A 27,275-nucleotide genomic window follows, 5' to 3' on the forward strand; every position below is an offset into this window, starting at 1 on the left:
AACTTGACCCTTGACGCAGGCATCCCACTGTAACACAGCCCATGGCAGGACCTTCATTAAAGTTTGGCTGCAAACCCACTCTTGCAGGCCCACTGTGCTTTTGTTGTTTGGCTTTTTCCCTCTCTCCTCTTCCTGAACAGAAATTGCCCTTCTTCCTGGACCCCCTGAATGCCTCCCCCTATCCATAGCCCCCCCCCCCCCCCCTTGGGCCTATCTTACAATCCCTGGTGGTCTAGGAGTGATTCCCCAGTTACTCCTGCCCATTCTGGCTCTGTTTTCAAAATAGCTGGGGCATTCCTCCTGCCCTGACTACATCATTAGACCTCCAGGGATTGTAAGGTAGTGTTGGGGAAGGGAGGCTCCTCTTTGTATTCTTTTTTTTTTTGTACTGTGATTGCAAGTAATGCAGTTATGATCTTGCACAATACTTTATCTGGTAAATTATAGCAGGAATTTAAGTCTTTAAATTTGGCATAATAAGCTCCTTAGAAATAAGCTCTTCTGTTTATGACATCAGCTGTCATTCTGAGGGTCAGCCACTGAAAACGTATGTGGCTTTTAGTTTCAGTTTTCATTAGCTGAGGTCCATGAAATGGTTTATGGATTTGATATACCACCTTTCTGTGGTACAACCAAAGTGGTTTACATTTGTTATATCCCGGCTTGGAGGTAAAATGCAGTGTTTCATTATTTAAATTATTATAATCTGGCTTAGATATTGTGGGTTTAGCAGAGAGATGCAGACTGCATGCTCTGACGGCCCCTAGCAGCCCTCATTGGTTCACATTCAGGGCATAGCCAGATTTCGGCGGGAGGGGGGTCCAGAGCCCGAGGTGAGGGGGCACATTTTAGCCTCCCCCCTCCCCACTGACCCTCCCACCACTTTTGACCCCCCCCCTGCCGCCGCCACCACTTTTGACCGTCCCCGCGGCACTGCCGCACCTCCCCTTTCGAACCCCCTTCCCCCCACCGCCAATCCTCCCCTGCCACCGCCACTGTCAGGTACCTGTGGTAGCGGGGGTCCCCAACCCCCACCAGCCGAAGTCCTCTTCAGCGCCGGTCTCTGGGGCGGCGCGTTGCTGATCAGGAAGGATTCTGTTTCTGTCCTGGCGTCCGGCATATTCATACGTTCCTACATGCAGGCAGCAAGTAGGAACGTGCAGGACGTCAGGACGACTCACACAGAAACAGAATCCTTCCAAATCAGCAACGCGCCAGCCCGGAGACTGGCGCTGAAGAGGACTTTGGCTGACAGGTACCTGACGGTGGCGGCGGGGAGGGGCCAGGGCATGCTCCCATGGCCCCACGTAGCTACACCCCTGAACCACACATGAGGTTTTGGTTTCAACAAAACCAGGTGATGAATTTCGGCCAAAAGCTTTCAGTTTTGGTGGCAGTTTTGGTGACTGTCCAGCTTCTTGACTGTGTAATCCATGTAGAACGGTGAGGTTGACTATGGAATATAAATTGTATTGTTATGTTATGTTAGTGGTAAAATAAAACATCTTAACAGTAGCCCATGTTGATAACTTCTTCCCTAAAGCTTTGACTTTTGCTTCTGGATCACAGCTCACAAGTTTCAAGCTTCTGTCAATTTGACTATGTTTCTGGGTGCAACCTGTGTCAACCTCTGCCCCTCCTGTTCCAGGACTTACCTGAGGGCTTCATTGGTGTATCAGAGAGTCCTGGGCAGCAGCCAGCCACTCAGGTTGGTGCTGTCAAATAAAATGGTACCAATGACCCCTAGCAGTAGTCTTGCAATACTATCACTACAGTGTATTCTTCCATATGGAAGTACCATGAGACTACTGCTAGGGATAATCGGTGCCATTTTGTTTGATGCTGCCAACCTAGACAGTAGCAGAGGGTGACCGCTGCTGCCCATGACCTCCTGGCGTATCTTTTAGGTGGTATATCAAATATAGTTAACCTTGAACATGAACTACCAGGGAAACCCTCGGGTAAATCCCAGGGAGGAGAGTCAGGGTGGGGGGGGGGGGGGGGGGGGGGGGGGAGGACTATGAAAAGGCAGGATTGTGCTGTTGGGGATTCAGGTCAAGGAAGGGTTTGGGTGAGGGACTTGTCGGCGTACCCCAGGGTTCTGTTCTTGGTCCCCTCCTCTTTTCTATCTACACTTCTTCCCTTGGTTCATTAATCTCATCCCATGGCTTTTCCTACCACCTCTATGCTGATGACTCCCAAATCTACCTTTCTACCCCTGATATCTCACCTTGCATCCAAACCAAAGTTTCAGCGTGCTGTCTGACATTGCTGCCTGGATGTCTCAACGCCACCTGAAATTAAATATGACCAAAACCGAGCTTCTCATTTTCCCCCCAAACCCACCTCCCCGCTCCCCCGTTTTCTATTTCTGTTGATGGCTCTCTCATTCTCCCTGTCTCCTCAGCTCGAAACCTTGGGGTCATCTTTGACTCTTCTCTCTCCTTCTCTGCTCATATCCAGCAGACCGCCAAGACCTGTCGTTTCTTTCTTTACAACATCCGTAAATCCGCCCCTTTCTTTCCGAGCACTCTACCAAAACCCTCATCCACACCCTTGTCACCTCTCGTTTAGACTACTGCAATCTGCTTCTTGCTGGCCTCCCACTTAGTCACCTCTCCCCTCTCCAGTCGGTTCAAAACTCTGCTGCCCGTCTCATCTTCCGCCAGGGTCGCTTTACTCATACTACCCCTCTCCTCAAGACCCTTCACTGGCTCCCTATCCGTTTTCGCATCCTGTTCAAACTTCTTCTACTAACCTATAAATGTACTCACTCTGCTGCTCCCCAGTATCTCTCCACACTCGTCCTTCCCTACACCCCTTCCCGTGCACTCCGCTCCATGGATAAATCCTTCTTATCTGTTCCCTTCTCCACTACTGCCAACTCCAGACTTCGCGCCTTCTGTCTCGCTGCACCCTACGCCTGGATTAAACTTCCTGAGCCCCTACGTCTTGCCCCATCCTTGGCCACCTTTAAATCTAGACTGAAAACCCACCTCTTTAACATTGCTTTTGACTCGTAACCACTTGTAACCACTCGCCTCCACCTACCCTCCTCTCTTCCTTCCCGTTCACATTAATTGATTTGATTTGCTTACTTTATTTATTTTTTGTCTATTAGATTGTAAGCTCTTTGAGCAGGGACTGTCTTTCTTCTATGTTTGTACAGCGCTGCGTATGCCTTGTAGCGCTATAGAAATGCTAAATAGTAGTAGTAGTAGTAGTAGAAGGGCTCAGGTGGGAGTCTGGCCATTGGAGAAGGGTTTTATGGGGGTCCTGATAAGAGGAGGGGTTCAAGTGGGGGCCTTTTGGTCTAGGAAGGGGTTGGGTGGGAGTCTGGGTGTTGGGGAAGGGTTTGAGTGAGTGACCTGATGTTGAGGAAATGTTTGGGTGGGAGTCTTGTGGTCCAGGAAGAGTTTGGGTGGGACTCTGGCTGTTGAGAAAGGGTTCAGGTGGGAGTTTCATGGTCCAGGAATGATTCAGGTGGGAATCTGGCTGTCGGGGAAGGGTTTCTGTGGGAATCCTGATTTTGGGGAAGGGTTCAAATGAGAGTCTTGTGGGCTAAGAATGGTTCAAGTAGGAATCTGGCAGTCAGGGAAGGGTTTGGTGGGAGTCTTGTGGTCCAGGAAAGATTTAGGAGTCATCATGTCAAGGAGGGGGCTCTTAATGTCAGGAAGTGGATTGCTCTTGATGCCTGGAGGAGGGCAGAGTTGTGCCAGGGTTGTACAGCATTGTGATTGTGGGGGGTCCAATTGGGGGACTGATGCAGATACTCAGCCACTTCACTTCTTTTTTATGTTTATTTACTTTCACTGGCCTGCACCATGATACCAGTACAGTAAATCTCTGCCCTTTCTGGAAAATGCTGAGCAGATGCTTAGTGCGCTCCCTGCAATTACTGCAAAGGCTTTACACATACTACATGTTAATTTTTATGTGACGTAAGTGCATATCTTACCAGAGCTTAGTAAAAGGGCCCCTATGTTTTCAGCTGAAACTTCATCTAAATTTAGTAGCTTAAAAGTTATGTTATTAAATCGAGACCCTTCATACATTTGCCAGGAATTAGGCCCCTAATTTAGGTGCCTAGTGCTGAAAAACAGTGCTAAGCTCCTAATTTTTCGTTGTCCTGTATCTGCTCCTGTTACCGCCCACTCTGCGCCTAAATTTAGGAGTCTAGTGAAACTAGGAGCATAAATTTAGACAAAAGGTCAACTTACTAGTCCAAATTTCAAAATTAGGAGCCTAGACTCTTTGACTATCAGCCTTAAAAGAAATACTTTCCAATCTGATGCTCTCTACTGAATCATTTCTCCAAAGGTTGACCTGTAAACTCAGAACTGAATTGACCATGCCAAGCTACAGCAGATCCAAATCTCATCAAAAACATACGCTACCTTTCGATGAACGAAACTGCTTCTTTCACTATGAGAGAATACGTTCTTTCCACTTTCATTGGCTGTTCAGTAATTTCGTAGTTTCTCATCATTAAACAGTCCCAGTACCGGACGAATCCAAAGCTGATGTACCAAGATATGAAAAACAAAATTCCAAAAAGCACCAAGGAGAAGATTATTTTCCAAGAGAATAGAAAAAAGCCAGTAAGATTTATGACGACTATTGTAAACACAGCGAGGGCAATCATTTGCGTATAAAACCATAATCGATATCTGAGAACTATGCCTAGTTCAAGAGGTTTTCCTAGCTGGCAGTCACCGAGAAGGGTGTGAGGCATTCCATAAAAGTAATCAAAGCCATGGTTTAAAGGATGGTGGCAGAAGTCATTGTAGGATTCGCAGTTTACACCCAGGTGCCATTTTCCTGTAAAACACAAAAGATTAACAATTATAGTGAATTAAGTTTATCATTTTAAATGTTTAAATGAAGCAGTATTGAGTGTTGTACAAAGAATAAGCACAGGGAATCCTAAACTAGGGATTAAACTCTCGTCCACGCTCTCATTACCTCTCGCCTGGACTACTGCAACTTACTCCTCACCGGCCTCCCACTTAGCCACCTATACCCCCTTCAATCTGTTCAGAACGCTGCTGCACGTCTCATATTTCGCCAGAACCGATATACTCATATCACCCCTCTCCTCAGGTCACTTCACTGGCTTCCAATCAGATACCGCATTCAATTCAAGCTTCTCCTTCTTACCTACAAATGCACTCAGTCTGCTGCCCCTCACTATCTTTCTACCCTCATCTCCCCTTACGTTCCCGCCCGTAACCTCCGTTCACAGGACAAATCCCTCCTCTCAGTACCCTTCTCCACCACCGCCAACTCCAGGCTCCGCTCATTCTGCCTCGCCTCACCCTATGCTTGGAACAACCTTCCTGAGCCCTTACGCCAAGCCCCCTCCCTGCCCATCTTCAAGTCTTTGCTTAAAACCCACCTCTTCAATGCTGCATTCGGCACCTAACCCTTACCATTCAGTGAATCCAGACTGCCCCTATTTTGACTGCCCCTATCGGTCCGACCGTTCACGTGTCTATTAGATTGTAAGCTCTTTGAGCAGGGACTGTCTCTCTTTGTGAAACTGTACAGCGCTGCGTAACCCTGGTAGCGCTTTAGAAATGTTAAGTAGTAGTAATAGTAGTAGTTGACAATATGCTCCGCTACGAGGCATATTTTCAAAGCACTTAGCCTTCCAAAGTTCCATAGGTTTCTATGGAACTTTGGAAGGCTAAGTGCTTTGAAAATATGCCAGGGCACAGGTTACCCATTCTGGTTTAATTTGACCGGGAGATAGCAAAATTGGCCAGTTTAGCGTGTCAATCAATAAAGACCTTAAAAAAAAATCTGTATCAACTGAATATTGTGCATTCATCATTTTGGCATATTGCGCTATTTAAAATTCACTTCTTACCAGCTATAGAGCATGATCCCCCTTCCAGGGTCCTAGTGAACTTTAGGCCCCTTTTACAAAGGCGTGCTAGTGTTTTTAGGGTGTGCGCTAAATGCTAGAGACGCCCAAATAGTTCTATGGGCGTTAAAAACGCTAGAGTGTCTTTGTAAAAGGGATCCTTTAGGCTAGGAGAATATAAAGCATATGAGAGAGAGAAGGATAATCTTTATAATTTAAATCTAGTTCTTAGTGGATGCAGTGCGAGCAATAACAGTGTTGGGGTCACTTGGCAACAGTGACAATAACATGATCAAATTTGAGCTTAAAGAAAAAAAAAACTAGAGTGAAGATATTAAGGAAATCATCTGCATTATCATTTATTTTTCAAAATGAAAACTGTTATAAAATGAGAAATAATGGTAAAGGAAAGCTACAAGGAGCAGCTGCAAAGGTTAAGAATTTAAATCGGACATGGACGTTGTTTAAAAATAAACACGGTGAGAACGACCTGACAAAGGAGATGATCCAGTACAAAAATCTCTTTTCTTACGATGAACTGCATAAATCCGTGTGTGTGGACTCGACACAGGCCATATTTTGGCACTATCACCTGCACCAGGAGTCCATGGATCTCATTTTTGAAAGAGAAAAACGTCTAAAAAGTGGCATAAAGCAGCATTTGGACATTTTTGTCACGAAAACGTCCAAATCAATATTTTTCAAAACCAATGGGACAGGAGTGGCCTAGTGGTTAGGGTGGTGGACTTTGGTCCTGAGGAACTGAGTTCAATTCCCACTTCAGGCACAGGCAGCTCCTTGTGACTCTGGGCAAGTCACTTAACCCTCTATTGCCCCATGTAAGCCGTATTGAGCCTGCCATGAGTGGGAAAGCGCGGGGTACAAATGTAACAAACATAAAATAGATACTATTGGAGATTCTACATGGAATGTTGCTACTCTTTGAGATTCTACATGGAATGTTGCTACTCTTTGAGACTCTACATGGAATGTTGCTATTCCACTAGCTCCTGGCTTGTGGCCTCCTGCTACCCTAAATGGCTGCCAAGACCTGTAGTGGTAATCCTGCAATGTTACCACTAGGGGTCAGGCATCAAAATATGAGAAATATGCCCATATATGAATGCCTGACCCCTAGCAGTAATATTGCAGACTAACATTTACATGTGGATTATATGCATAAAAAATATTGAGCATATTAGCATATATGTGCACATGTCCACTTACATGCATGCAATATATGCCAAATGCCTGCTTAACTTACACAGTGCAAATCTGCAAGGTGGCATACCTAAGAGAGAGCATGGGCAGAACATCGCTGAGGCTCCTACCTACACACATAACTTATCCAGCTAGCTACCACTCTTAAGTGCTCATACTTACACCAGCTCTATGGCTGTCATAAGTGATCATGCCTAAGTATCAGGTGCTCTAATACTCAATTACAATAGTATTCTAGCATTCAAATGTTCAACGATGACCCAAGGATCCCCCCTCTTACCAACTTTATTCAACCTAATGATGATACCTTTAGCCAAACTTCTAGCCAATCAAAACCTCAACCCCTACATATATGCAGATGACGTCACAATTTACATCCCGTTCAAACATGATCTAAATGAAATCACCAACGAGATCAACCAAAGCCTCCAAATAATGCACACCTGGGCAGATGCATTCCAAGTAAAACTTAATGCAGAAAAAACACAATGTCTTGTACTTACCTCACAATATAACACAAAAAACTTCTCCACCATAACCACACCATATTGTTCTCTTCCTGTTTCACAAAACTTGAAAATTCTTGGAGTCACCATTGATCGAAACCTCACTCTTGATGCCCACGTGAAAAACACTACGAAAAAGATGTTCTACTCCATGTGGAAACTCAAAAGAGTAAAACCTTTCTTCCTGAGATACATCTTCCGTACATTGGTAAAGTCAATGGTAATAAGCCATCTGGATTACTGCAACGCACTGTACGCTGGCTGCAAAGAACAGACTATTAAAAAACTCCAGACTGCCCAGAATACGGCCGCCAGACTCATATATGGAAAAACTAAATATGAAAGTGCAAAACCCTTAAGAGAGAAACTCCACTGGCTCCCACTTAAGGAACGCACTGCATTCAAGATCTGCACGATTGTACACAAAATCATTCACGCAGACGCCCCAACCTACATGCTAAACCTCGTGGACCTACCTACCTCCCAGAAACGCCAAAAGTGTGGAGTGGAGGAGTGGCCTAGTGGTTAGGGTGGTGGACTTTGGTCCTGGGGAACTGAGGAACTGAGTTCAATTCCCGGCACAGGCAGCTCCTTGTGACTCTGGGCAAGTCACTTAACCCTCTATTGCCTGCCGCGTTGAGCCTGCCATGAGTGGGAAAGTGCGGGGTACAAATAAAAAAAATAATAAAAAAAGATCATCTCGCAAATTTCTCAACCTACACTTCCCCAGCTATAAAGGACTAAAATACAAGCTGATGCACGCCACCACCTTGTCTTACATGAGCACGCAGTTATGGAATGCATTACCCACAGATCTGAAAACAACTGACGAAACAACTACCTTTCACAAATCTCTGAAGACATATTTCTTCAACAAGGCCTACAATGAGAACCTGCAGCCCCACTAATCCACTCCACCAACCCACTCAGTTATGAAAGCCCACCTTCTATAAATACCGTAATAAATTCCTTCCTTCTTCTTTCTTTTCTTAATTAATCTCTACACAATACTAACTGTACTTGATATACTGGAATAACTATGTTAACAATACTATTTAAGCCACTTTGAGCCTGCAAATAGGTGGGATAAGGTGGCCTAGTGGTTAGGGTGGTGGACTTTGGTCCTGGGGAACTGAGGAACTGAGTTTAATTCCCGGCACAGGCAGCTCCTTGTGACTCTGGGCAAGTCACTTAACCCTCCATTGCCCACCACATTGAGCCTGCCATGAGTGGGAAAGCGTGGGGTACAAATGTAACAAAAATAAAAATAAAATCTCTTGTTTCTGTACACTAGCATTGCTTTGCATCTCAATTATTGTAATCTTTGTTACACTGGGCTCCCAAAATCCCTTACCAAACGTTTACGGTTGATTCAAAATATGGCCAGCTGATTGCTGTGCCAAGCCAGTTCAACCATGTCACCCTGTTACTTGTTTACCCTCATTGGCTACCCATTTCCTACTAGATACGCTATAAGATATTGACATCAATTCACAAGATCTCCAGAAGGCCAATTTATTCCATCTGGCTTTCTCTGAGTTGGCCGCAGTTTGTCAGGTGGTACCTCCCTGATGTCAGACCACACAGCATTGCTATCTCTCGGTCTTGCAGGATGTTATTAAAATCATTGTGAATGTTTTGACTGTCTGTCTGCTGGTATTAACTTTCCAACTGACGTAATGGTGTTCTTTTTTTTTTTTACTTTATTAGATTGAATGCCACCTACACCTATATTGTTAGACAAAGCGGGTTAGCAAACTGTAAATAAATGATAAATAATATACTGGTCAACCTCTCTATCTTGCTTTTCTGAATATACCTTACACTGAACCTTACTTTTTCCATTCCTCTAGCGGATATAGAGCTTTTATCCTACCTCCAGTCTTAGCTTGTCTTGAATCCACCAGACATTTTACCTCTTTTTCATGGGACCTTCACTGGAACTCTACAATATGCCAGTTTCAGTGCAGCTTGAACCCTCTTTTGTCACTCTTTTGTCACATTCAAAGCTGCTTTGAAAGCACATATTTTACTAAGGTCTACGGAAAACTGTGTTAGTTCCGCACTCACCTGATATTTTACAATGTCACTGAGTTACTATTTTAATATTTTAATTTCCTTTCTCCTCCCCCCCCCCCCCCCCCTCCATCTTTCAATTATAGTGGTGTTCTGCTTCTAATCCTTAGTGTCTGAACTGTAAAAAACATCTTGATTTTGCAAGAGAAAAGTGGTATATTACATTACAATAAACATAAATATACTGCCTAGAGTAAATTCTTTCAAAAAGGCGGTAAATAATTCCTAATAAATAAATGAATAAATGACAATTCTTTGTACTGCCATACAAAAAACCAGAACATCCCTGAATCATTCCCAGTCGGGTCATCTTTTCCTCAGGAAAGGTGGGGATGCTGTAGAGACAGCATTCAGTCTTGGGGGGTGGGGGGGGGGGGAAACTATAGCCATTGTTCCAGGGTGACACCTAGTGGCTGGATTCAGGGCCCATGACTGTAGGGCTCCAGGCCTCATGCATTGCTTCTAGCCAAGAACCACTGTTGCAATCATTGGACTAGATACAGTAGAAGTAAAAATAATAGGTCAAAACAAAAATCTTCAAGGCTTGAACAGTTTACAATGGTTTTTAAAAATAAGTTATAAACATAAAGTCTAAGCAACATAATTATTATTACTAAGGCGCATAAAAAATAAGAAGCCCCATACCTATAAGTCCAGTGGTGTAACCTTGTTGCTGTAGGACCTTGGCAAATGTTGTTTCATTTGAAGGGAGTCCCCCTGACCCACCAAGCCAATAAAGTATACGAATAGAATTTGTCGATGCCATACCTGAATTTGTGATAAAAAATTAAGGAATTTTTGTATTGTATTATAAAAGGATAAAAGCAAATTTATTCCTGATTGCTACTATTTCATTCAATGAGACAACTGAAATACATTAGAAATACATCTGGGTCAATATTTAAATCTCCACAGAGTGTTTTTTAAAAATATGGCTGTGGTGTTAAAAGTATTTTATGTATATTCAGTACCGCTAGCTGTAGAAACCATGACACTGAATATATTCTGCCCTCTCACTGGGGTGATTGGCATTCAGTTTAAAGCAGAGCACAGAACATCACTATGAGAAGACTCAGGACCAGGGGCGTATCTACGTGGGGCCTCAGGGGCCTGGGCCCCCGCAGATTTTGCCCTGGACCCCCCTACCGCCATCAACCCTCCCCCGCTGCCGTTGCTTACTTTTGCTGGCGGGGGACCCCAACCCCCGCCAGCCGAGGTCTGCTTCCACCTGCCGCTGCCGTAAAAACTTCTTCTTCAGCCGGCGGGGGACCCCAAACCCCCGCCAGCCGCCCCGCGGTGTTTAAAATTCATCTTCGGCCTCCATGGCCGTGCTGCTGTGATAGGCGCTGTTGAAATCCACTTCGGAGTCTGACGTCGTTGTACGTTCTACGTGCTGCGACGTCAGACTCCGAAGTGGATTTCAACAGCGCCTATCACAGCAGCACGGCCACGGAGGCCGAAGATGAATTTTAAACACCGCGGGGCGGCTGGCGGGGGTTTGGGGTCCCCCGCCGGCTGAAGAAGAAGTTTTTACGGCAGCGGCAGGTGGAAGCAGACCTCGGCTGGCGGGGGTTGGGGTCCCCCGCCAGCAAAAGTAAGAACGGCAGCGGGGGAGGGTTGGCGGCGGGAGGGGGGTGGAGAGAGTCATTGGTGGCGGTGGGGGCTCGGCGGCGGCGGGGGGGGGGGGGCTAAAATGTGCCCCCTCCCTCTGGCTCTGGCCCCCCCTACCGCCGGAGTCCAGATACGCCCCTGCTCAGGACTCTTGAACCAAAATCTTCTTTAATGCAGTAATCAAACAAGGAAAAACAACTTACAGTTTAGATGTGCTGGACAAGAGTTTTTGCCTTGCAAACTGGGAGTCTGTTCTCCACCAGCTCTCTCTCTCCCAAGCAAAAGAGGCTGGGAGATTGCAGCAACACAAGGAATAGTAATACACTTTTATACTGGTAAAATGTTGAGAGCGTCACAGCAGTGCCATAGCGAGGGTGCCTGACAACCGGGGCGGGTCGCCGCTGCGCACCCCCCCCCCCCCCCGGGTGCAGGGCACGGCGCCCCCCGAAGTGCACCCTACCTTGCAGTGGGGGGCAGGCGGGAAGGCCGATCCGCCCCCAGTGGACGTCACTGGGAGCTGCGTCGGCTCTGCTGCTTCCCTGCTTTCTCTGCCCCGGAACAGGAAGTAACCTGTTCCGGGGCAGAAAGAGCACAGAACCAGCGAGCCAACACCCCCCCCCCCCCCCCAGTGCGTGCACCCGGGGCGGACCGCCCCACCGCCCCCCCTTCCTACGCCACTGCGTCACAGTAGCTTTAAGGAAATCACACAGCAAAATACAGCATAGTCAGTGTCAGTTCAGATATACTGTAAACTAACTCTTACAGATCCAACGGAGGGTGGGGGGGACAACTAGCATACACACAGAGGACAAGGCAAGACAACAGAAAGAGTCCAATTAGACACAGGGATCTAGGACATGTGCTCTGGAAGAGCCTATTACAAAGAACTACAGGGATTTGTAGTTCAAGGGCACAACCTTATTTAAAGATACAGGCTATGTAATATGTAATCTGTTACAGACAATTCTTTATATATATATATATATATATATATATACACACACATATATACACACACATACACACACACACACACACACACACATATATATATATATATATATATATATATATATATATAGGCCCACACAGTGTTGAGACTCTCCAGTGCTCTTGCAAAAGTGACAGGAGGAGGTTGTTGAATTTTGTCAGCATGTGCCTCGCTGCTCATTTCTTCATCTGTTCCACCATCAGCCGTGTAGGCGCATATCTCACTATCAGTGCTGTCTTCAGCTGTTTGTAGATCGTAATCAACAGCTACAAAGTGATGAAACTCCTCTTCAGTAACACCGGCTCGGATGTCAATAACCTCTTCATCTGACGTGTTTGCAACAGCTGCATCTGTTTTGTCCCTCTCCACATCCTTAACAAAGCTTGCCCACTTGTAGCAGTTCACAATGGTTGCCTGTGTAACATGATTTCAGGCTTCTTTCTGCATATGTAGGGAATCCAACAGTGATAGATTACGAGCCAGTTCAACAGCACGTTTATCCTTGCCAGTCTGGTCTTCCATAACGCTCATCAGACGACGTAGCACAAGAGCCCGATAATGTTGTTTGAAATTGGCTATTATACCCTGATGTTTATCCCATGCATGTTAATTCTATTACTGTACATCTAGGCGGATGCCTAGATGTACGGCATGTGTTATGTTAGTATTATATACATCGGCTGTATGACTGGCGTAAAGTATGGGTGCCTAGATGTAGGACACGCTGATATCGGGTTTTGCTAGTATTGTATAATGAAATCTTATGTGCCTAGGTTCCTTTATATGAAACCAGTGCAATATTTCTAGGAAAAAAGGTGCCGGTACTCAAATGCCAGGCCACCCTTCAGGGGTGGGGTGATCACTGAGGAACTCACCCCACAATAGCCAGGCCCCCTGCAACCAGTCACAGAATCTATGACAAGGCAGAATTGGTGTGTTGAGCCTGAGCTCTTTCATTAAAACTTGTGGTCCATGGGTCAATTTTAGCAGACACCGGAAAAGGTGCCGGTACTCACTACCCCCCGAGTAACCCCTCAAAAAAAGCCCTGTATGAAACCAAAGCTCGGAATGGACATAACCCAACTCTTCCCCCCCTAAGATCCCCTAACGAGCCTGTCACACAGGAACCTTATTCTCCCACAATATCACCTTGTATTTGTTCATACCGGTATTGGCGAATGCCTCTACGGTACTATGTAAGCCACATTGAGCCTGCAAATAGGTGGGAAAATGTGGGATACAAATGTAACAAATAAAAATAAATAAAATATAATAGGTTCCTACCACACACCCAGTTATAGAATTGCCTCCTTTGTCGTCACTGCTAAATGTACAAACCCTTTTGAATATGGGGCCAATTAATGCTTTTGTACCTATGTGTAAATGATACTTTCTTGAGAAAACCAGGTGGCAAACTGAGACTGCTGCCCTCACTTGACAGTAGCGGTGAAATACTACTGGTGAAAATTCATAAGTACACCTTAGTGATGCAAACTAGGAATGGGCTGTCACTTGCAACAACATGGGAAATGTCAAATAGCATATCCCATATTGTTGCATGACATTAACAAATTAAAAAGAGCAGAGAAAAATACAACATGTGGAAGGGCATTTTCGAACGGGGACGCCCATTTCTAAGGGCACCCGTCTCTAAGGACGTCCCGGTGAAGGTGCGGGGAAACTCGTATTATCGAAACAAGATGGGCGTCCATCTTTCATTTCGATAATATGGTCGGGGACGCCCAAACCTCAACATTTAGGTCGACCTAAATGTTGAGATGGTCGTCCTTAGAGATGGTCGTCCACGGTTTTCGGCAATAATGGAAACCGATGACGCCCATCTCAAAAATGACCACATCCAAGCCCTTTGGTCGTGGGAGAAGCCAGCATTCGTAGTGCACTGGTCCCCCTCAAATGCCAGGACACCAACCGGGCACCCTAGGGGGCACTGCAGTGGACTTCAGAAATTGCTCCCAGGTACATAGCTCCCTTACCTTTGTGTGCTGAGCCCCCCAAATCCCCCCAAAACCCACTCCCCACAACTGTACACCACTACCATAGCCCTAAGGGGTGAAGGGGGGCACCTACATGTGGGTTTTGGGTGGGTTTTGAAGGGCTCCCATTTACCAGGTAGGGGGGGGATGGGCCTGGGTCCACCTGCCTGAAGTGCACTGCACCCACTAAAAACTGCTCCAGAGATCTGCATACTGCTGTGATGGAGCTGGGTATGACATTTGAGGCTGGCGTAGAGGCTGGCAAAAAAGTATTTTTAAACATTTTTTTTATGGTGGGAGGGGGTTAGTGACCACTGGGGGGTAAGGGGAGGCCAACCCCGATTCCCTCCGGTGGTCATCTGGTCAGTTCGGGCACCTTTTCGAGGCTTGGTCGTGAAAAAAAATGGACCAAGTAAAGTCGGCCAAATGCTCGTCAGGGACGCCCTTCTTTTTGCCATTATCGGCTGAGGACGCCCATCTCTTAATCACGCCCCAGTCCCACCCCCATGAACTTTGGTTGTCCCCGCGACGGAAAGCAGTTGAGGGAGCCCAAAATCAGCTTTCGATTATGCCGATTCAGGTGTCCCTGAGAGAAGGATGCCCATCTCCCGATTTGTGTCGGAAGATGGGCGCCCTTCTCTTTCGAAAATTCCCGTTAGTGTTTTTTTCATTTGCCAATAATATTGTACACTATTTGCAAAGAGGGCACACTCTTAATAATATTGCTTTCAACGACACTGGATTTATAGTGATGGTAGATTTGGATTCGATAGCTGATCTTCCCAAATCCAAGCTGCACACAAATTACATTTCAGGTACAGTAGCTATTTCCCTATCCCCAGAGAGCTTATAATTTAATGGTGACATTTACTAACCTGCTTCAACGCATGTTATTAGTAACTAGTAAAAAAGGCCCGTTTCTGTGAGGAATGAAACGGGCGCTAGCAAGGTTTACCTTGGCAGCGTCGGAAGGGTGGAGGACGGCAGGTGGGTAGGTTTTTTTTGGTGGGCGTCAGCTTCGGGGTCCCAGCAGATCAGGTGTTCAGACGGCACTCCTCCCCCTGCGTAGCTCGGTGTTTGTCGCTGTGCGTCGGGAGGGGTGGAGGCCCTGCGTAGGCTGGTGTTTCTCGCAGTGCGTCGGGGGGGGGGTAGCGTCGGAGGGCGGTGGAACTGGCGACTGGCTGAGTGTCATAGCCCCGGCCTCCATGTCATCATGCGAGGGCGGGGCATACAGTCATGGGATCTTGCAACTACAAATTTGCATTTAGAATGTTGGGGTTGTGAATTATGTGTGGATAGGGCGTGGCTGAGGGCGGGTCTATGAGTGAGAGTGAGTGGTGCTGACAGCCTAGAAGACTTCAGGGCTTCAGTGTTTCCCTGCCACACAGTGAGGTTCAGAACGTTGGAGGTGAGAATTATTTATATAGATGGGGTTTGTGTCAAACAGCTGTAATGTGCTTTGTAGTATAAAAATGTGCATTAATAAAACAAGCTCTAAGTTTGTACCTGAAGCGATGGAGTATGAAGTGACTAGCTCAAGGTCACCTAGAGCACTAGTGGCAGAATTAAGATTTCAACCCTGACTTCCCTGGTTCTCAGCCTGCTGCTCTAACCACAAAGATATTGCTCCATTTGTAATCCTGTATGTCTTAGAGAAATCAGTTGAGAGAAACTAGAACTACATTTAATTGTGTTAGGTAGAAATAATGTGCATTAAATTACAACAATGCATATTAATAAATGTAGAACTAGGTTTGTACCAGAGCTTGTTTTACATGTGAAAGGGGCTCTCATGTGGGGGTATACATGCTTAAAAAGCATGCATGCCAAAAAAAACCTGTGTTCTTTTATGTGGATGGTGCATAGGGGTTCGTGGGACAGAGTCTGGGCAGAGTTGTGATGTATGCATATATTTCACAAACATGGTTATATGCATAGAAGACATGCACAAATTTACACTATCTTCAGAGCAGGTGTGAATTGGTGCATGTGGATTTTTGTGATAGTGGAGCTGGTTCTGGAAGCTCATTTCATAAAGACACACATTATTACCCTTTATACCATAGATACCTCTTTTGGAATTTTCACCTAGGCACCTTCCTAGAAAATTACCCCCCACCCCCCACAAGTGGTTCCTGATATCCATGAAAGGGCTCTTACCTGATCTCAGAGCATATCTCCCCGTCATGAAAGCTGCCCTGCTCGGGGTACACAGTGGTGCTGCAGAAATATGCTGAGTGAGTTTCACGCCTTCCTTTGCTAATCTGTCAATGTTAGGGGTCCTAGAAAGCAAAATGAAGGCGTTAGAGACAGCAATAACATTGTAACACAGCCAGAATAATTCAAGTTACCCAGTTCCTTTCCACCAAGATATTAAACATTCTTATGTTACATCTACTCCTGCTTTTCTGAGGTCTCTCTCCCCTTAATATATTGAGGATTTGGACTTGGATGGCAATATTTTAGAGGATTTATTTATCATGTACTTTTCTAATAGCATCATTACTTTATTTTACATCGTAATTTTTCTAGGCAAAGATTTTTCTTTGTTCATTTATTTACTTATGCCATTTGATATACTGCCAAAGGGCCTGGGCTAGGTTTCAACGCAGTTAACAAAATTAAAAAGTAAGGAAGAGGGAACAGTAGAAAAAGGTAAAAGAGAAGGAAATTATTAAAAGCATAATAAAGAATAATCATTCTAGAACTATTTTGAAGGCAGACTGCTGCTTATTGTATTATACTCCCACTTTTATACTTTATACCTCCTGAAATTCAGCCCAGAGAGGTCAGTGGTTTTAAAGCCATAGACCACTGCTGGCTGAATCTAAATTGGACAAACAATGCTGGAGCCATGTACAGGTACTGGCATCAAGGGCATAGCTAGAAAACGTTTACAGGGGGGGCGTCTCCCCCCTCCATGCTGCCGCTGCAGCCCTCCATCTTCCACCCACCTTAAAATCCTGCTGCTGTAGTCTTCACCTGGGTAGCGGCGGCCTCACTTATAGGCTGCCCATGGCTTGCATCAGGACTTCCTTACTGTACACCCCTCAGGGGCAGGACTTTTCAGGCAGGAAGTCCCGATGCAGGCTGCCCGGCTGAAGACTGCAGCCAACCTCCTTGACTACAGCAGACAGGATTTTAAGGTGGGGGCAGGAGCTGGGTCTGACAGAGGGTGTGTACACTACTGACACACCTTGTTTAAAAACACTGCTGACTGGCATGAAATATCAGGGTCAGCTGTCAATCAAAAAAGGTGCCAACCAATATTTAGTGCTGGCAGCTGTATAGCTAAGCGGGCAAAGATAGGACTGCACAAAAGGCAGTCCCATCTGCCTGCTTATTTATTTATTTATTTATTTATTGCAATTGTATCCCACATTTTCCCACCTCTTTGCAGGCTCAATGTGGCTTACAATGTGTCGTTATTGGTAGATAGTAGATTAATAGATAACAGTTAGTGTTACATAAAGACTAGCATAATCGAAATTTAAACAAGTAAATAAAAGTAGAAAACATTGTTGATAATAGGTAAGGTGGAGATGTCATAGAAAATAACGTAATCGAAATTCAAACAAGCATATATAGGCAAGAACAATGTTTTGGTTTTTTTTTTTTTTTACATTTGTACCCCGCGCTTTCCCACTCATGACAGGCTCAATGCGGCTTACATGGGGCAATGGAGGGTTAAGTGACTTGCCCAGAGTCACAAGGAGCTGCCTGTGCCGGGAATTGAACTCAGTTCCTCAGGACCAAAGTCCACCACCCTAACCACTAGGCCACTCCTCCACTGTTGCTACTATTTGAGATTCTACATGGAATGTTGCTATTCCACTAGCAACATTCCAAGTAGAAGTCGGCCCTTGCAGATCACCAATGTGGCCGCGCAGGCTTCTGCTTCTGTGAGTCTGACGTCCTACACGTACGTGCAGGACGTCAAACTCACAGAAACAAAAGCCTGTGCAGCCTTCTACATGGAATGTTGCTAGCAGCATTCCATGTAGAATCTCCAATAGTATCTATTTTAATTTTTGTTACATTTGTACCCCACACTTTCCCACTCATGGCAGGCTCAATGCGGCTTACATGGGGCAATGGAGGGTTAAGTGACTTGCCCAGAGTCACAAGGAGCTGCCTGTGCCTGAAGTGGGAATCAAACTCAGTTCCTCAGGACCAAAGTCCACCACCCTAACCACTAGGCCACTCCTCCACTGTTGCTACTATTTGAGATTCTACATGGAATGTTGCTAGAAGTCGGCCCTTGCAGATCACCAATGTGGCCGCGCAGGCTTCTGCTTCTGTGAGTCTGACGTCCTGCACATACGTGCAGGACGTCAGACTCACAGAAACAGAAGCCTGCGCAGCCTTCTACATGGAATGTTGCTAGTGGAATAGCAACATTCCATGTAGAATCTCCAATAGTAGCAACATTCCATGTAGAATCTCCAATAGTATCTATTTTATTTTGTTACATTTGTACCCCGCGCTTTCCCACTCATGGCAGGCTCAATGCGGCTTACATGGGGCAATGGAGGGTTAAGTGACTTGCCCAGAGTCACAAGGAGCTGCCTGTGCCGGGAATTGAACTCAGTTCCTCAGGACCAAAGTCCACCACCCTAACCACTAGGCCACTCCTCCACTGTTGCTACTATTTGAGATTCTACATGGAATGTTGCTATTCCACTAGCAACATTCCAAGTAGAAGTCGGCCCTTGCAGATCACCAATGTGGCCGCGCAGGCTTCTGCTTCTGTGAGTCTGACGTCCTACACGTACGTGCAGGACGTCAAACTCACAGAAACAAAAGCCTGTGCAGCCTTCTACATGGAATGTTGCTAGCAGCATTCCATGTAGAATCTCCAATAGTATCTATTTTAATTTTTGTTACATTTGTACCCCACACTTTCCCACTCATGGCAGGCTCAATGCGGCTTACATGGGGCAATGGAGGGTTAAGTGACTTGCCCAGAGTCACAAGGAGCTGCCTGTGCCTGAAGTGGGAATCAAACTCAGTTCCTCAGGACCAAAGTCCACCACCCTAACCACTAGGCCACTCCTCCACTGTTGCTACTATTTGAGATTCTACATGGAATGTTGCTAGAAGTCGGCCCTTGCAGATCACCAATGTGGCCGCGCAGGCTTCTGCTTCTGTGAGTCTGACGTCCTGCACATACGTGCAGGACGTCAGACTCACAGAAACAGAAGCCTGCGCAGCCTTCTACATGGAATGTTGCTAGTGGAATAGCAACATTCCATGTAGAATCTCCAATAGTAGCAACATTCCATGTAGAATCTCCAAGAATCTCCAATAGTATCTATTTTATTTTTGTTACATTTGTACCCTGCGCTTTCCCACTCATGGCAGGCTCAATGCAGCTTACATGGGGCAATGGAGGGTTAAGTGACTTGCCCAGAGTCACAAGGAGCTGCCTGTGCCTGAAGTGGGAATCGAACTCAGTTCCTCAGGACCAAAGTCCACCACCCTAACCACCAGGCCACTCCTCCATGATAGGTAAGGTTGCGATGTGTTACATTTATAGTTGCTGCTCTTATTGGTATGCCTTGTTGAATAGGTGGGTCTTCATGGATTTGCGAAAGTTAGTTAGTTCATAAGTAGTTTTTAAGCTTAGTTATGTAGGCACCAATCCTAAATATGACTGGTACCCACATACCTGCCGGATTCTCCCCATCTTTGACCACAGACCACCCTGGCACTAACCGCACAGTGATGCTGCAGTCAGAAGGAATATTCAGCAGTATTGTGTGCAGGGCTGGCATTAGGGGGTGGCAAACAGGGCAATCGCTTTGGGTCCCCATGCCACAGGGGCCCCAACTTGCTTCAAGCTGAAGGAGACATAGCTTGAAGGCAGGCTTCGGGGGCCCCTTCCCAGTGTCTGCCAGGGACCCCTGAATGTCTAAGACCAGTCCTGACTGAGGGGTCCTTTTCCAGAGTGGCGGTAAGAGCATCGCTGCGTTCTACTACTACAACTACTACTTATCATTTCTATAGCGCTACAAGGCATGCGCAGCGCTGTACACCATACACGAAAAAGACAGTCCTTGCTCAAAGAGCTCAAATCTAAATAAGACAGGTAAACAGAACAACTAAGAGGTAAGGGAATTAAAGAGGTGGGGTACCGGGCAAGTGAGTAGTGACTAGGAGTCAAAAGTAGCGTCAAAGAGGTGGGCTTTTAGCCTGGACTTGAAAACAGCCAAAGACGGGGCTAGACGTACAGGCTCGGGAAGTCTATTCCAGGCGTCAGGTGCAGCGAGATAAAAGGAACGGAGTCTGGAATTAGCAGTAGAGGAGAAGGGGACAGACAAGAGAGATCTATCTGCAGAGCTGAGTACTCGAGGGGGGGCATAGGGAGAGACAAGAGTGGCATTCTACCTGGTTACCGCTGGGTTAACATGGGAGCCCTTATCGCCACCTCAACGGGTAGCGGTAAGGGCTTCCCGCCGCATGGCCATGCGGTAAGAGTTCTCTTACCGCATGACCATGTGTGTCTGGAGGCTTTTTTTTACCTGCTGTGGTATAAAGGGCCCTGGCGCATGGGAAAAATGGCCCTTGCCACTAGTGCAAGGCCCTTTTTCCCGCAGCTTGGTAAAAGGACCCCTGAACTGCTATGGATTTACAGCCTGTCTCACTGACACAGACTACCCAATAATTACTGTGGATTCTTTTGGATTCGTATCAAGTAAATGAGACCTTTATTAGAGGCGCTAAATTCTACAATGATGTAATGATTGTTTAGCTAATCATTGTGTGTATAGAGCTAATCAACCCCTATGTGACCTATTGCCGCCAAATATCTGAGAACAGCCCAATAAGCAGGATTAAAGCAGGAAGGAGCCTCTCCTGTCCACTGAAATCCCGTTGAATATTGACTCCATGGGCCCTCAGCAACACATTTTAACAATAACATTGAATCAAAACACAACTGATGAGTTTACCAAAGAAACAGCAGAAAATACAGAAAACCATAATACCATCAAACATATAAATGACAAGTGACCGACTCACCCGCAAATGCGCAGTAGAGACTTCCCTCTCTGTCCCGCCCTAGCGTCAAGACGTGATGACGTCACAGGGCGGAACAGAGAGGGAAACGGACGCTGCCGCTGGAGCCTGGAGACAAAGCAACATCGCCGGCGCACCAACCTCCACCCCATCATCCCCAACGTCATCGCCGCTCCCGCCCCCCTCCGTATCGGGCCCCCTGCACTAACACGACAGCGCCTGTCACCTCCGTGTGGAAGCGCTGCAGGCAGCAGCAGAGCGATCTGCTGCTGCCTGTAGCGCTTTCACACGGAGGTGACAGGCGCTCTCATGTCAGTGCAGGGGGCCCGGCACGGAGGTGGGAGGGAGCGGCGGCGAGGAGGGTAGCTGGACATGGGGTGATGGCAGGGGTGAGAGAGGAGGGTTACTGGACATGGGGAGAGAGCAGGGCAGAGAGGAGGGTTGCTGGACATGGGGGGAGGGCAGGGGAGAGAGGAGGGTCGGTGGACGGGGTGAGGCCAGGGGAGAGAGGAGGGTTGCTGGGCATGGGGGGAGGGTAGGGCAGGGGAGAGAGGAGAGTTGGTGGATGGGGGGAGGCCAGGGGATACAGGAGGGCTGCTGGACATGGGGGGAGGGCAGGGGAGAGAGCAGGGTTGCTGGACATGGATTGGGGGAGGGGAGGTTTGCTGGACATGGATGGATGGAGGTGAGAATTATTACATTTTGCAAAACACAAATCTCGCCTGTTTTAACAGGCTTAACGGCTAGTTCTTATATAATAAGCAGTTTGTGAAAAACCGCATAGGCAGTAGTTTTGTTAAGCAATTTCCACATGTAAAGCATGTTTCACATTTGGGAAAGGGTTCTTATAAAATTTCACAGCCACAGGTGCTGTAAAAAGTAGGTTTACAATTAAGTCATTTCCGCAAATCTCTGAAAACTCATCTCTTTAACAGAGCCTACCACGAAAACCCATAACCAACTATTATGCAACATCTACTCACTTACTCAGAATGTATCTTCCTATAACTATCTAACCAAATCCTCCTATTTCCTTGATTTCTTTGTAACACCAATTGTATTCTCTACCCTGGGATGGCGATGCCATGACAGGTCTTTGTAAGCCACATTGAGCCTGCAAATAGGTGGGGAAAATGTGGGATACAAGTGCAATAAATAAATAAAATAAAAAGATACTCCACAAATACTTATTGGAACACTAACATGCTAAAACTATGGGTAAAAACACCCAATGCTAGATATATTATTTATTTATTGCATTTGTACCCCACATTATCCCACCTATTTGCAGGCTCAATGTGGCTTACAGAGTGTTGTTATGATATAGTCATGACAGGATCTAAGATACAATCGGTAATAATCAGAAGATGTATGAGGGATTAGAGAGGTAAGTGATTAGGTAGGGTGGTGTAAGAGGTGTATTTTAATCCTTAAGTGGGTTGGGTGGGATTAAGTCATTAAGGGTTCTTTTTGTAAGCTTTGTTGACGAGATGTGTCTTCAAAGATTTGCGAAAGTTGGTTAGATTATCCATGGTTTTCAAGGTTGTGGGTAGTGCGTTCCATAGCTGTGTACTTCTGTACGAGAAGGTAGTGGCGTATCAAGATCAAAAATATCAAAAATAAGGAGGAAAAAGACCACATCAGTCTGCGGTATCTAAAGATCTTCGCCACGAAACATACTTTTGAACAGTTTCATTGCTTTGTCATAGATCAGATGCATCATAACATCCAAGGGGGGCGACCGGGATCGTTAACTCTTGCGATGTGAACAAAGACTTTAACATAAAAATAAGACTTTGGAACCTGAAGGTTTGAATACAATGATGGAATGGGCAGCTTTTTTGTAATGTAAATCTTTTGCCATTTAAGTTTCTTATATTCCCAGCGACTGCAGTTATGGTGTATCCCTTACTGATTGGTCATTGGACTGATGGCATCCCAGTTTAATTTAGGTGCCATTCTGAAGCATCTGTTGAAACGATGACTTAAGAAAGCAGTACGTTTCCCCCAAGAAGAATTAATCAGCTAAACACTGGTGCATTATAAGTTTGTTTGTTTTTTAAATTGTGTTTTATGTTTTCAGATGAAGCTTGAGCACATTTTGATTCCCCTGAAGAAGCCTCGTGTGAAACTGGACCATGCTGAGATTTAGAAAGGAAGATAAGTGTGCCTCTTGAAAAAGGGAAAGGGAAATGAGACTTGATATACTGCCTTTCTGTGGTATTTCACAACTATATTCAAAGCACTTTACATATATACAGGCAGAGTTTAAAAAGGGGTTAGACGGTTTCCTAAAGGACAAGTCCATAAACCGCTATTAAATGGACTTGGGAAAAATCCACAATTCCAGGAATAACATGTATAGAATGTTTGTACGTTTGGGAAGCTTGCCAGGTGCCCTTGGCCTGGATTGGCCGCTGTCGTGGACAGGATGCTGGGCTCGATGGACCCTTGGTCTTTTCCCAGTGTGGCATTACTTATGTACTTAACATAAGTTAAGAGACTTGCCTACAGTCACAAGGAGCTGCAGTGGGAATTGAACCCAGTTCCCTAGGATCAAAGTTCGCTGCACTAACCACTAGGCTACTCCTCCACACAAGATATTTAAAAGACTTTTAAACATTTAAAAAGTTAAAAATACTGAAAAGTTTGAAAAAATTAAGATTATGGACACTGTTTGAATAAAGTTTGCTGAGCATAGAGGCTTTTTGACCTATGTCTGTCATCTGCAAGGTACTACGATGGCAAAGAGCTTTTAGGTATCCGCAGACTGACGAGGTCTTTTTCCTCATTTTTGATATATCTAGCATTGTTTTTACCCACAATTCTAGCATGCTGTAAAAAGTAGGCACACAGAGACTAGTATGTTACTATTCGTTAGTTTTGGTGATACTGTCTTGATGTAGCTTGTATTTTAAAGAGATCACGGCAGACCCTGTGAATAGGGGCACCCCTTTGGTCATATATGCCTTGGAAATACACAAGGTTCAGACCCTCAACATGGTTTTTTAGTTTAAAGATAACATGCTTTTTGCATAGCAAATTTTCTGTTTTCCCAGATTATTTCTAAGGTCTCATGGGCAAGACAAAAGATGATTTTGTCTCGGAGACAGGATCTTATTCTTTGGGGGGGGGTGACCTTTGGATTGTGGTTTCCATGTTAGTTTGTTGAGAAGTTTCAGGGTAAAAAAAATATAGGGTTCAATATTCATAAAGCAGTTATACATTCAGTACCATGTCAAACATTAAAAAAAAACCATCTTGAAAGTCTGAAACTTATCCATTTCCAAGGCATGCATCATCACAAGGTTCCCTCTATTCACATTTAATTCAATTCAAATCATTTATTGTATACCGCTAACATCCCCTTTCCTGGGTTCAGTGCGGTTTACATTCTAGATGAGACAAAAGCAAATAGTGTTAGTGTGAGGTATGAGAAACATTAGAGACCATTAGAATAATGCATGAGACTCAGCAGGGGCGGGGCGGTGGGAGCGGTCCACCCCGGGTGCACGCTACTGGGGGAGTGCTGCACGCCTGTCGGCTCCACTGGTTCCCTGCTCCCTCTGCCCCGGAACAGGTTACTTCCTGTTCCGGGGCAGAGGGAGCAGAGAGCCAGCGGAGCCAAGAGCCGCGTGGCTGCTTCCCGCAGGTAAAGATGCACCCGGTGGGGGGGGGGGGGGGGGGGGTTGATGCACCGGGGGGGGGGGGGGTGTCATTTCGCCAGGGGGGGGCGTGCTGCACCTGGGGAGGGGGTGCGCATCGGCGATCCGCCCCGGGTGACAGCCAGCCTAGGATCGTCACTGATGAGACTGAAAACATTAAGGAAAGGATAATGGATGATACTAGGAGGTAGAAGTCATGATTGTTATCAGGACCGCCGAGAGGGGGGGGCAGGGGGGACAAAATTCCCCAGGTCTGGGCCTCCAAGGGGGGCCCGGCGCTGGGGTCTCTCTCCTTCTCATCTCCCAGGCTGCCGACGCTGCAGTCCCCGGTCTCCACCTGCCTGCCCTCGGCTCCGTCGGCGGCCCCCTTCTGTCTGCCACCAGGCCCCCTGCATTTGGAAAAGGGAGAGTCTCTAGTTGTCAGCGCAGCACCTCGCCTCTGTTTGAGAGCGGCGGATCGCCTCGGGCCTTCCCTCATTGTGTACCGCCCTCGTCTGATGTAGCTTCCTGTTTCCGCTAGGGTGGGGTACAGTGAGGGAGGGCCCGAAGGGAGGCGATCTGCCGCTTTCACACGGAGGTGAGGCGCTGCTCACTGGTGCTGCGCTGCCGATTTGAATGCAGGGGGCGTGGCGGGTGGAGATTAGGGACTGCGGCACCGGCGGCCTGGGAGCAGGAGAGGCAGGCAACAGTGGTAGTGATTGGGTGGCAGCGGGCCCGGCTCAGTCTCTCAGCGGCCCTGATTGTTATGAAACAGTCTTTGGGAAGAGAAAGGTTTTCATCCTCTTCCTGAAGTTGAGGCAGCTGTTTTCTGTTCTGATGGGAATAGCTAGAGAGTTGGCTGTCTGTGTTCTCTCTAAAAGACAAGTCACATCAAGACAGTCTTCAGAAAGTAAATTATCACCAAAAATAACTCTCCATTCTTTATCATGACTGGCAGACAGAAGCAAAAATGCTCCAGTGAGGGTCAAGGTGACTCTGGAAGGACCTGAAGGATTTCTCTTTAGTAATGCCACAGTGTTTCGCCTAGACAGAGTTGGGAAAATTAAAAAGAAGACCTAAGTTGTTTGTTACATTTGTACCCCGCGCTTTCCCACTCATGGCAGGCTCAATCGGCTTACATGGGGCAATGGAGGGTTAAGTGACTTGCCCAGAGTCACAAGGAGCTGCCTGTGCCTGAAGTGGTAATCAAACTCAGTTCCTCAGTTCCCCAGGACCAAAGTCCACCACCCTAACCACTAGGCCACTCCTCCACTGTTGCTTCTATTGGAGATTCTACATGGAATGTTGCTATTCCACTAGCAACATTCCATGTAGAAGTCGGCCCTTGCAGATCACCAATGTGGCTGCGCAGGCTTCTGCTTGTCTGACGTCCTGCACGTACGTGCAGGACGTCAGACTCACAGAAACAGAAGCCTGCGCAGCCTTCTACATGGAATGGAATGTTGCTAGTGGAACATTCCATGTAGAATCTCCAATAGTAGCAACATTCCATGTAGAATCTCCAATAGTATCTATTTTATTTTTGTTACATTTGTACCCCGCGCTTTCCCACTCATGGCAGGCTCAATGTTGTACCTGGGGCAATGGAGGGTTAAGTGACTTGCCCAGAGTCACAAGGAGCTGCCTGTGCCTGAAGTGGGAATCGAACTCAGTTCCTCAGTTCCCCGGGACCAAAGTCCACCACCCTAACCACTAGGCCACTCCTCCCATAAAAGTTAAGTCTTTCATTATAATTCTCAAAGGCTTCTAACTGATAATGAACAATTATCGTATCTTTTACCAGGGCAGCATTATTGCTCTGAAATATGGAATCTTGTCTTGGGAGACAATGGCAGATTTTTTTTTTTTTTTGTGGTTCTGACAGTTTCCCAATAACAGGCTGGTCTAGGAATAGTGCCAATTTCTGTTCTTCCCTTGTCAGTTGTAGGGTTATGTAAATATTTTGGAGTTGCCAAGTGAAACAAAAAAGGAAAAAGGAAGAGGTTGTGATACACCATCTTAAATGGACAGAGAACTGCAAGAAAAATGAAAACAAATCTAATCAAAATAATAATAAAAATAAAGCACAAGGGAAGGCATTAAGAATATACTAAGAAATAAAAAAATATTTGAAAATAAGGCAGTGAAGCAGCTACAGGTGGGAAGGCTGAGGCTTGTGGTGGCAGGCCTGGCAGCTGTTTTTCTCTCATTTCTCTCCTTTTTTCCTTTCCTCGCTCTCCTTCTCTTGTCTTTTTCAAACTCTGTTCTTTCCACTTTCTCTCCCTCCTTTACCCCTCCCAAATCCTCCCTCTTATCAGGGCCGTGCCGATGCGGTAAGCGGGG

General features: G+C 46.2%; 2 protein-coding genes across 2 annotated transcripts in view; both read right to left on the bottom strand.

The window, feature by feature from the left end:
• The window catches only part of LOC115469447 (arylsulfatase D-like), a 217,049-nt gene that overhangs the window by 173,287 nt on the left and 16,487 nt on the right, over nt 1–27,275 (bottom strand). The gene's annotated exons all lie outside the window — the stretch shown is intronic.
• Nucleotides 1–27,275, bottom strand: part of LOC115469446 (arylsulfatase H-like) — an 83,732-nt gene that overhangs the window by 39,929 nt on the left and 16,528 nt on the right. The window contains exons 3-5 of the mRNA XM_030202111.1: nt 16,429–16,550; nt 10,318–10,440; nt 4,398–4,821 (exon numbers count right to left, since the gene is read on the bottom strand). Of these exons, the coding sequence (XP_030057971.1) occupies nt 4,398–4,821; nt 10,318–10,440; nt 16,429–16,550 (669 nt within the window). The remainder of the gene's footprint in view (nt 1–4,397; nt 4,822–10,317; nt 10,441–16,428; nt 16,551–27,275) is intronic.

The sequence above is a fragment of the Microcaecilia unicolor genome, chromosome 4 (genome assembly GCF_901765095.1).
Source record: "Microcaecilia unicolor chromosome 4, aMicUni1.1, whole genome shotgun sequence".
Taxonomy (NCBI): Eukaryota; Metazoa; Chordata; class Amphibia; order Gymnophiona; family Siphonopidae; genus Microcaecilia; species Microcaecilia unicolor.